This window comes from Elgaria multicarinata, chromosome 6, assembly GCF_023053635.1.
Source record: "Elgaria multicarinata webbii isolate HBS135686 ecotype San Diego chromosome 6, rElgMul1.1.pri, whole genome shotgun sequence".
NCBI classification, from domain to species: Eukaryota; Metazoa; Chordata; class Lepidosauria; order Squamata; family Anguidae; genus Elgaria; species Elgaria multicarinata.
This window is the reverse complement of record NC_086176.1, coordinates 9,318,876-9,330,224: the sequence shown is the minus strand read 5'-3', so window position 1 is coordinate 9,330,224 and position 11,349 is coordinate 9,318,876. Positions and strand designations below refer to the sequence as shown.

Below are 11,349 nucleotides of genomic sequence, written 5' to 3'. Positions count from 1 at the left end.
CCATAGGGGTTAAGGCAGAAAGCCAGGCCATGTTCAGGAGACACCTTAAACCATGGCTTTAACCATAGGGGTTAAGGCAGAAAGCCAGGCCATGTTCAGGAGACACCTTAAACCATGGCTTTAACCATAGGGGTTAAGGCAGAAAGCCAGGCCATGTTCAGGAGACACCTTAAACCATGGCTTTAACCATGGTGAATAGTGCTGTTGGCTTTATTCACTGTGATTTAAGCCATGGCTTTAAGGTGTCTTCTGAATGGGGCCAATGTGAAATACAGCAGGGCTGGGCTGGGCTGGGGTTACATTTTAAGTTTTAAAAAGACTGTGCGGCGGGGGCGAAAGCCGCTCCTCTGCTCCTTACCTTCTTGTGCTCAACTGCTTTGAGATGCTTTGAGATACTTTCTCCCTGCCAGCTCACTCCCAGTGCCGAAGCCACAGAACGCTACATAAAATGTTTCTACAGAAACAACTCTTAAACAGCCATAATCCATTTTAATATGTCCCTAAATTCACCCTAAATGCTACACTTGCGCAAACCAACAGCAATAAAAGATGCCTTTGTTCGTGCATAAGCAGAGGCGACCAGCCCAAGCTACCATCAATGTAATTATAACCTGCAAAGCGCACACTCCCACTGGCACATCTGCCGCTGAAGGTGCCTGTTTCGAACTTATGACCTTGTGTTCCTTCCTAACGTGTGCTAAGATCAACATTCCCACGGACCTCGGATTTACCCAAGCAACAAAAGCAAAGAACAACAACAGTCTCTTCCACTGCTTTCCACATCAAGTCTTTGCCTCCAGTGCGCCCCGAAAACAATTGTGTAGATCCTGGTGAAAGAGGAGGAGGAAGAGGAGGAGGAGGCGGCAGGGGAATCCGGCCGCGTCCTTGCCGCCACCGCCCACCTTGCCGGCCTCCTGCTGCCGGCAAAAGAGCCACCCGGGTCGGAGAACTCAGCGGAAGAAGGCGGGGCGGCTTCTTCCGCTGAGCTCTTCGACCCGGGTGGCTCTTTCGCCAGCAGCAGGAGGCCGGCGGGGAGGGCGGCGGCAGCGGCAAGGACGCGGACGGATTCCCCAGCCACCTCTTCCTCCGCCTCTTCCAGGGCAGGATCTACACAATCGTTTTCAGGGCGCACTGGAGGCGCACGCAAGCGCCTTCAGTACGCTGTGTAGATCCGCCCCTGTCCATCACATGGAGCTTTAAAACGATGTTTCCCATTCAAAGAGGGGTTTGCAGAACTTTCCCTATTATTTTTACAGACATTTCTGCTCCACCAAAACAGTTAACAGCATGTTCAGGACCATTATCCATGGCTTGTAATCCATGCAATTTCTATAAGGTTAGGACTTTCCGAGCCTGTGGACATCACTCCCCATTTGAATCCCTGGCTAGCCTGCTATTTCACGGCCAGAGGATTTGACTAAGGTACATCATCCCCATTCTCTGAAATGCGCTCAATTGTGAAATAAGGTAACATTCCCCATTTTTTTTAATGTGCTAACTGTTTAGAGACCTGTTGCTTTATTCAGGACATTTATCCATGACTACAAATACGTCTATTTCACTTTGGGAACCAAACGACCCCAACCCCAAAACTTTGTAACACACACAAAAGGATATTTCTGTAATCCTGCTTCCCAAACTCAATCTGCTTTAATTGCTACTATTATTTCCAATTCAATTCAATGCTTTAATTCATCCATTTCTTGCTTGCATTTCTATAGCACCCTTTAGCCAAAGCTTTCTGGTGGCAGAGCTGACGTCAACAGCAGGCATGGCCAGGCACCTACCAAGGGCTCCCATCCCGACAAGGGCCCACTGACAAGAGCCCCCTGGGGTTGCTCCTCATTGTTCTCATTGAAACCTGCCTGTAAAGAACATAAGAACATAAGATAGAAGACAACAGAGGAAACCAATGTGGCTCCACAAAAAGCTTAGAGATGACCTGAAAACAAAAAAGGATACATATAGGAAGTGGAAGGAAGGCCAGGCTACAAAAGAAGAGTACAGACAGGTGGCGCAGAAGTGCCGAAATGGCATCAGGAAGGCTAAAGCTCAGAATGAGCTGAGATTAGCGAGGGATGCTAAAAGCAATAAAAAGGCTTTCTTCAGATATGTGAGTAGTAAAAGACAGAGGAAAGAAATGGTGGTTCAACTGCTTAATGAGGATGGCAAATTGATAACAGACGACAAAGAAAAGGCTGAAGTGCTCAATTCCTACTTTGCCTCAGTCTTTTCCCAAAAGCGGGTCTATGACCCCCCTGGAAAAAGTGAAGCAGAAGTTGAAGGGGCAGGATTGCAGTTTGAGATTGATAAACAAATGGTCAAAGAACACCTAATTTCCTTGAATGAGTTTAAATCTCCAGGGCCCGATGAACTGCATCCTAGAGTAATGAAGGAGCTAGCGGAAGAACTCTCAGAACCTTTGTCTACTATCTTTGCAAAATCATGGAAGACGAGTGAGGTGCCGGACGACTGGAGGAGGGCTAACATTGTCCCTATCTTCAAAAAGGGCAAAAAGGAGGAACCTGGGAACTACAGACCAGTCAGTCTGACATCCATCCCTGGGAAAATTCTGGAGCAGATTATAAAGAAGTCAATCTGTAAACAAATCAATGCAGTGATTACTAGAAGCCAACATGGATTTGTCAGGAACAAATCCTGTCAGACTAATTTGATCTCATTTTTTGATAGGATAACCTCCCTTGTGGACTGTGGGAATGCTGTGGACGTCATATATCTTGACTTCAGCAAAGCTTTTGACAAAGTACCACATGACATTCTGATTAACAAACTAGCTAAAAGTGGGCTAGATGGAACAACTATTAGGTGGATTCACAGTTGGCTACAGAATCGGACTCAGAGTACTTATCAATGGAACCTTCTCAAACTGGGGAGAGGCAACGAGTGGGGTGCCGCAGGGCTCAGTCCTGGGCCCAGTGCTCTTCAACATTTTTATTAATGATTTGGACGAGGAGGTGCAGGGAACGCTGATCAAATTTGCAGATGACACAAAATTGGGTGGGATAGCTAATACCCTGGAACACAGAAACAAACTTCAAAGTGATCTTGATAGGCTGGAGTGCTGGGCTGAAAACAACAGAATGAAATTTAATAGGGATAAATGCCAAGTTCTACATTTAGGGAATAGAATCATAGAATCATAGAATCATAGAATAGCAGAGTTGGAAGGGGCCTACAAGGCCATCGAGTCCAACCCCCTGCTCAATGCAGGAATCCACCCTAAAGCATCCCTGACAGATGGTTGTCCAGCTGCCTCTTGAATGCCTCTAGTGTGGGAGAGCCCACAACCTCCCTAGGTAGCTGATTCCATTGTCGCAGAAACCAAATGCACAGTTACAAGATGGGGGACACTTGGCTCAGCAATACTACAAACGAGAAGGATCTTGGAATTGTTGTAGATCGCAAGCTGAATATGAGCCAACAGTGCGATATGGCTGCAAGAAAGGCAAATGCTATTTTGGGCTGCATTAATAGAAGTATAGCTTCCAAATCACATGAGGTACTGGTTCCTTTCTATTCGGCCCTGGTTAGGCCTCATCTAGAGTATTGTGTCCAGTTCTGGGCTCCACAATTCAAGAAGGACGCAGACAAGCTGGAGCGTGTTCAGAGGAGGGCAACCAGGATGATCAGGGGTCTGGAAACAAAGCCCTATGAAGAGAGACTGAAAGAACTGGGCATGTTTAGCCTGGAGAAGAGAAGATTGAGGGGAGACATGAGAGCACTCTTCAAATACTTAAAAGGTTGTCACACAGAGGAGGGCCAGGATCTCTTCTCGATCCTCCCAGAGTGCAGGACACAGAATAAGAGGGTCAAGTTAAAGGAAGCCAGATTCCGGCTGGACATCAGGAAAAACGTCCTGACTGTTAGAGCAGTGCGACTGTGGAATCAGTTACCTAGGGAGGTTGTGGGCTCTCCCACACTAGAGGCATTCAAGAGGCAGCTGGACAAGCATCTGTCAGGGATGCTTAAGGGTGGATTCCTGCATTGAGCAGGGGGTTGGACTAGATGGCCTTGTAGGCCCCTTCCAACTCTGCTATTCTATGATTCTATGATTCTAAGAACATAAGAAGTGCCCTGCTAGATCAGACCAAGGGTCCATCTAGTCCAGCACTCTGTTCACACAGTGGCCAACCAGCCATCGGCCAGGGATGAACAAGCAGTACATGGTGCAACAGCACCCTCCCACCCATGTTCCCCAGCGACTGCTGCACACAGGTTTACTGCCTGGGAATACTGGAGATAGCACACAACCATCAGGGCTAGTTGCCATTGATAGCCTTTGCCCCCAGGAATTTACCCCCTGCTCAATGCCAGAATCCACCCTAAAGCATCCCTCACAGATGGTTGTCCAGCTGCCTCTTGAAGGCCTCTAGTGTGGGAGAGCCCACAACCTCCCTAGGTAACTGATCTTGCCTGGTTGTAAAGTTCACACTTTTAGTGACCCCTGGCTAACAGGGCCGGTGCCAGACTATTTTGCACCCTAGGCAAGGCGAGCTACTTGCACACACACACCGAATTGTGCAGAAGTCCAAACGTGTGCCCCGAGTGGAGAGCTGGGACTGGCTCACTTCGATTTGGGACCGAGCTGTCTGGAATTCACCGGGACTTACTTCCGTGCGAACGCAACCCACTATACAGCCTGGCATCCCGATCCTCTCCGCATGTTTACTCGGGGGAATAAGGCTTCCGAGTAAGGAGGCATAGGCAGATGGGGCAGCACTGGTGCCTCCCGGTACAACGCTTTCTCGGATGCAAGTCCCGGTGATTCACGCGCGCAGGATCGGGAAGCAGGTGAGTTTGCCTTGTGAGGAGTCCACAAGTCCCTAGCTTTCCTGGGGGTAGGGAGAGGGAGTCCCACTTGCCCGCCTGCCTGGACGTCGCGGCCTGATTGAGGAGAGAGGCGAGGCGACCCGGTGCCCTTTCCTCGGGAGTAAGGCCGAGGCTGGCTTGAGCCAGGGTCGAGCTCGCCACATGCTTTTTCTTCTTCTTCTAGTGGCGGCCTCCCAACTCTGGGAGGGCAGCTTCTGGGTGGAAGGCCGAACATGGAGCCGCCCCCACCCCAGCTGAATCCTCAGGCTGGGCCGGCCTGGCTCACAGCCAACAATGCGCGTGAGTGCTGTGCTGCACAGCGCCCCTCTTAGCTTGGCGCTCTAGGCGGCCGCCTGAGCGGCCTCTATGGAAGCACCGGCCTTGCTCGCTAAATGTGATGTTCATTGGTTTGATCAGTTCTGTGGCCTGAGCAGTACAAGGCTAGTTTACCTTGAGATCAGATACTTCCTGATGTACTCAGTATAGTATCGGATGATTGATTTTGCAGCCGCATGCAAGTGGTGCTTGGAGACGACGACATTTACGAGGAGGATGGGGATGAGCAGTTCATCAAAGCTGAACAAATCATCGTCCATCCAGATTACAGGCCTGATTACTTGGATAACGATATCATGCTCGTCAAACTGAATGCCAGTGCTGAACTTTCCACACGTGTTGCACCCATCACCTTGGGCTCTGGAAGCCCAGTTCCTGGTACTGAGTATCAGATCTCAGGATGGGGCTGCGACCCGGCTCCCCCAAGGATGCGAATGGGGACCGTCCATATGTTGGCATTCTGGATGTCTCGGCATATTATCTGGTGTGCTGGACACTGTGGTCAAGTGCCCTTCATCTGCCATATTTTGATCGTCACGTTGGCGCTGCGGTCAATAGCTTGATGAAAAGGTTGATGCAGTGTGCAGCTGCTGTGAACAAGGCAAACGTTGGGGATCAAAAGTAAACCTGCCCATATTGCAATGAGTTGTGGTGAAACCACACTCAGAGTTCTGTGTGTTGTGCTGGTCACTGCACCTCAGAAAGAATATTGTAGAGATGGACGGGGAAAATAGTGCAGAAAAAAGCAATCGAAATGATCAAAGGGCTGGAACAATTTTCCTAAAAGGAAAAGTTACAATATTTTGGGCTCATTAACTTAGAAAAAGAGTGAGTAATGGGGGATAGGACAGAAGTGCATAAAATTATGCCTGGGGTTGGATCCACCATCCTACGCTGTTGTTCCGTCAGTTGAACCCACTCAGCTGGCATAGCAGGCATCGCAACGATGCAGGGTCCAACCCCTGGGGTGGAGAAAGGAGAGGGTCATCCAGTGACGCTGGAAGCAGGAAGGTTCAGAAGAGATTAAAGGAAGTACTTCACACAGGGCATAGTTAAGCCATGGAGTTCCCTAGCACAAGATGTCGCGATGGCCACCAGTTTGGATGGCTTTAAAAGGGGAGTCATCCAATTTGTGGATGATCATTCATGGAGCTGCTGCTTGTGGTAGCCATATATTACCTCCCGCATTGGAGGCAGCCCAGCTCTGAACGCCTGTCGCTGGGGAAGACAAGCCGGAGGGTGCTGTCGTGCTCCGGTCCTGCTTGCAAACTTCCCCTGGGCACCTGGCTGGCACTGTGGAAACAGAAGGGCGGACTAGTCGGGGCTTGGGTCCGATCCAGCAGGGCTCTTCTGGCGGTCTTAGCTGTGAAGAAGTGCTTCATGGCTAGGAAAAGCGGTTCTGGAGCTCAGGTTTGTCAGGAAGGAACACCCTCTAATCTAGAACTTCTTTCCCCAGTCCTTAATGTATAGGGTCTCTTTCTCAAGGGCCGTGAAAATCGTCACGTGGACTTGCATCTATTCTTACCTTGTATCTTCCAAAATTCATCTCCAACAACAACAACTACAAGGGACTGAGCCTCAGAGAACCTTGATACTAGTTAAGTCCTGTCATTAAGCAGGGACTCTGGGCCTTGCTAGACCTACCTAATAATCCGGCGGGGAGTAGGGGCGCTGCCACGCTGCAGCTAGCACGGGCCGTCACCCCCTAGCGAGGCGTAACACACGACGGGGTAAGGGAAAGCCCCGTGCGTCAGCCATTTTTTAAAAAATTAAAGGGCCATGTGCGCAGGAGCGCACCAACGAGAAGGTAAGGCTTTTAAAAAAAAATTAAAGGGTTCCCCGCTCCCCCCGACTTCCCCTCCAATGTCTGATCCCCCCGCTTGCCAGTCCGCTCCCCCCTGCTCCCCCGCTCAACTGCCCATCCACTCACCCCGCACTCAACTGCTTGCTCGCCCATCCACTCGTCCCCCCGCTCCCCCCGTGATTTTAACCCCCCCAGGCCCAATGGGCACAGCACTCCGGTGTGCGGTTCTGGCCCTGACAACAGTGGTGAGGAGGAGGAGGAGGAGGAGTAAGAGGGGGGAGGAGGAGGGGGAGGAAGAGGGGGAGGGGGAGATGCAACTGCCCACTCACTCACTGGCCCTCTGCCAGCTTCCAACCCCTCTCCCTCTGCTAGCTCACTTGTGGTTGAAATTCAACTCATTGTTGAAATTTGGAAGCTCCTCAGGGCAAGGATCAGATTCCTCCCCCTTGCAATACTTTGTAAAGCACTGAACAAATGGATGGTGCTGCATAAACTACTACATTTATTACTGCCTTTAATAATGATTTAAATAAGACTTCCATTAAGTTCTGAATTCACAACGTAAAGGTGGACAGCCACCACAGGTGGGCCCTCCTTCGCTGGAGGTATTTAAGCACAGGCCGAGCAAAGATTTGTCAGGGGACGCAGTGGCTGCATCCTGCATTGGAGATCTGGGGTTGAACAGGAGGTTAGACTAGATGACCTTCAAGATACCCCCAAGGCCACCACAACAATAATTCTAACAACAACAACAACTGGCCCAAGAGATTTTGAGGTGGGAAATTCACCACACACCCATGGGGCTCCATCCGTGGGGAAGTTCTCCCATGCAGATTTCACCTTAGTGGGTCTTATGCAGAAGAATTTCCCCAAAGGCTGTGCCTCATGGGTGAGTTCTGCCCGGCTCGACTCCACTGCCTTTAAAGGCACCAGAAATCCACCGCCTGAGGCAATTCCTGACATTGCCTCATGACAGGGCCTCTTCTGAAATAAAGACGCACAACGACAAAGACAAGTTTAAACATCGCAATCAAAATAGGGAGACTAGATTCACTGCTGTTTCTCCTCCTCTCCCTCAGCTTCCATTTCATCGATGACTGACTGATTTCCTCTCTTTTGTTTGTAGCGGTAAAGGTGGCAGTGCAGAAACGCTGGATTTTCTCAAGCACGCTGACAAGGAGATCAGGAATGAACTGGCAGGTGCTTTAACGCTGGAATGACGCATGGTGTGCGGGGAAACACAGTGGCAGCCCGGTGATCCGGCCCAGGGCCGACAGAAGCTGAGATACACCTCACCCCAACTTATAAGGGCGATTCACAAACATGGCGTGTGAATCCAGTCCCGGGCCTAAAGGCAAAAAAGATTGCAAGTGGATTCTCACAGCAGGGTAAGTCCTCCCCTGATGTCCTCAGCAATTTACAGTTGATCCTATGAATATTGCCTCATTTCAGGAAGAGTTATTCCCAAAGGAAGCCTGCATGAGCTTGTGGTCTTTCTGTCGGTCCGTCCGTCCGTCCGTCTTCCTTCCTTCCTTCCTTCCTTCCTTCCTTCCTTCCTTCCTTCCTTCCTTCCTTCCTTCCTTCCTTCCTTCCCTGGAGCTCCTATCAAGCACACTCATCACTGAGCTGCTGAGGGCACAATCCTATGCATGACGGCTGGCGCACGCTAGAAGTCAGAGGCCTTTTTTCTGTCTAGACTTCCATAGGATTGTGCCTTAAAGATTGCAGCTCAAAGCTGAACGGGAGCGAAGATCCTGGGTTAGGAACTCCATTCTTGACAAACACCTGTAAAAGAGGAACACTTTTTGGGGCTGGGGGCAGTGTGTGCGTGTGCGTGAGCGTGTGCGTGTTGGTTTTGGGTAGCATGAAAAAATCTCATGGAAAAACACTGCAAAACATTACGGGGGGCTCCTTGTTTTTTACGGAACTGGGAGGGGGGAAGACTTTCCCGACTGGCAGCCCCTTTCTTTCCCAGGGTCCCCTCCCCCAACCAAAGAATGACGGATAGGCTACTACCGTCAGGATACACGTCTTGTCCCGCCCGTGTTTCTCCCACTGCTCCGCCTTTCTACCCCTCCCCAAAATCTCATGCCCTGTAGTACCTGCTGGTGCCTTGAAAAGAGCCGTTCTGCGTGTTCCTTCAGGTCCTCTTCACGTTCCTGGCTGTCCCGGATATCCATCGTTCCCGTCATCTGCTGCTGCTGCTTCCCGTTTCAGAGGCTGCCTGCTTCGCTTGGTGAAATCCCTCTAAGAACCATGAAAAACCGACCAGTGAGGCCTGGCAGCTGAACTGCTGCATGTGTTGCGGGCGGAGGGCGCAAAGTGTCCCCACTCCAGGCCACCGGGAACTTCATGGGTCCTCCAAGAAGTCCTCCCCCCCCCCTGGATTCCTCCTGGGGGTCCTTACGTGTCCCTCTTTCTTCCGCCCCCTCTCTCTAGCCCTGTGGCCCCAAGTGCTCCAAGCCAACTTCCCAGAGCCCAACCAAGTGCTTGGCAGGGAGCGGGTCCCCTCCCTTGAGGGCCTTCTCCTCGGGCCCCTCTTGCCCCCTTACCTGTGCCTGCTTCCGTGGCTTGCGCTGCTGCCACTGCTACCTGGTTCTGTCCTCACCTGCCACCCGCAGGACCAACTCCGAGCAGCCGGGAGGTGGCCCAGACAGGAGGAGGGAGGGAGGGAGGGAGGGAGGGAAGAAGCACAGCTGAGTCTCGGCAAGGGACAGGAGGGGAGGGGAAGAGGGAGGGGGCCCAGCCCAGCCCAGCCCAGGGGGTCACGGAGGGGGCTGCATCCCGGAGCGTCGCCGTGGAGGCCTCAAACCCCACACCTTTCCACTGGAAGGCATCAGTGGTGCTCCACTCGGGCGTGGGAGAGGACTTACGTTTCTTCGGTCTTCCTCCACCCGGTCTGGAGACATCTCACTGCAAAGAGAAGGCGCCAGAAAGCATGAGCCCCTCCGCCAAGACAAGGCTGCCATCCCACCCGCTCCTCCCTGAGGCCCCCCTGGGCACGAGGGACTGCTGAGACCCGCACTGGGCTGAGAGGCCCTTCCTGGCCAGAGCTCAGCCTGGGCCCTCACGGGACTGCGAAGGAGGGGCGACGTGTCCTCCTCTAAAGGGGGAGGAAAGACGAAAGCGTACCGTTGTTTGGCACCTCAAAGAGCCGCGTGGAAGGCACAAAGAGGAGTCCTGCTGGTGACCACAGCTGCAAGGAGAGCAAATGTGCATCAAGGCCCCTGGCTTCCATTTCCGCTGAAGCGGCCAGAACCCATCTCAGCCCTTTCCCTGGGGAAGGGGACGGGGAGCCGTACATGTTTGGCAGGCTAGCTGCTCGGGCCACGGCGCAGTCCGTCCTCCTCTCCGGGTCCGTCCAGAGGCTGCAGCTGAGGGCTGAGGGCTCAAGCAGGGATGGAGCGGCCCCGGTGCTGGAAGCCGGAGATGGCGGCCGGCTGGGAGGAGGTGAAGCCGCAGGTGGGAACTGGCCAACAGAAGATGGAGCCAGAGATGGAGGCTGGCTAGCGGACGGTGGCGCCAGAGGTGGAAGCTGGCCGGGGGAAGCTGGGCTTTCGCTGGAGGCAGAGGCCTCCTCCCACACCTCCTCCTCCTCCTCCTCCTCCTCCTCGCAGCACGCACTGGCAGGTGTTCTTTGGCACTGGCCACTGCTCTCCCTGGAAACACAAAACGAAGGACGGGTTCACAAGACCTTCTCCCTCTTGCAGAGAAGCTGAGCCTGAAAAGGTCACCCAGGCTTTGCAAGGGCTCCCGGACCCTCCTAGCCTCAGAGGGCCTTCCTGTCTCCGGCTTTGGGACCGCAGGGTGCCAATCGCAGGGAGAGGCCGGGCCCTGGACGGCGTGGGTCGTCTCCCTGGGCAGACTGGGCCACCCAGCAGGAATGACCTCTGGGACGAAGGACACTGACCTGCTGGGGCTGATGGAGAGAGCCCCCTCAGCTATGCAGCTGAACCCTTCGAAGTGCATCTCCAAGGCATCTGCAGCACTTGAGCTGAGAAGGGAGATGTCACGGACGGACTTCGGGTCAAGCCGGTGTTGTTTTTCCACGGGGCCAAAGGGAGATGTCATCCGTCGCTGGAGCAGGTCTTCCCACGCGAACTCCTGGAAACAAGCCCGGTGGCCAGGCCAGTGACTTCTTCGCTGAAGCAACCAGCATGGACACCCCACAGAAAATTTCCCAGGCCCACAACCCACCAAGGCCAAAAACAGAGACCACGCCTTCTCACCGTGTGCTCCCAGCAACGGAGGAAGGCAGGGAGGTGGGGGGAGAGAAGGAAGGGGAGGGGCAGGAAGCCCCACGTAGGCCGTCGGGTTCCTGGGGAAGCAGAGGACTTCCGAGCGGCGGGGAAATGCTGCTCCGCTCCTCACCCCTGACC

At 52.9% G+C, this 11,349-nt stretch overlaps 1 protein-coding gene and 1 long non-coding RNA gene across 2 annotated transcripts in view; one reads left to right on the top strand and one right to left on the bottom strand.

Moving 5' to 3' along the window:
• Window positions 1-5,342: 5,342 nt before the first annotated feature.
• Window positions 5,343-11,349, top strand: part of LOC134400184 (serine protease 1-like) — a 33,414-nt gene continuing 27,407 nt past the window's right edge. The window contains exon 1 of the mRNA XM_063128478.1: window positions 5,343-5,571. Within this exon, the coding sequence (XP_062984548.1) occupies window positions 5,343-5,571 (229 nt within the window). The remainder of the gene's footprint in view (window positions 5,572-11,349) is intronic.
• LOC134400185 (uncharacterized) lies at window positions 8,686-9,612 on the bottom strand. The gene is made up of 3 exons (XR_010025565.1): window positions 9,523-9,612; window positions 9,073-9,217; window positions 8,686-8,755 (listed from the first exon to the last, which is right to left on the bottom strand). It is a non-coding gene; the product is annotated as an uncharacterized LOC134400185 (long non-coding RNA).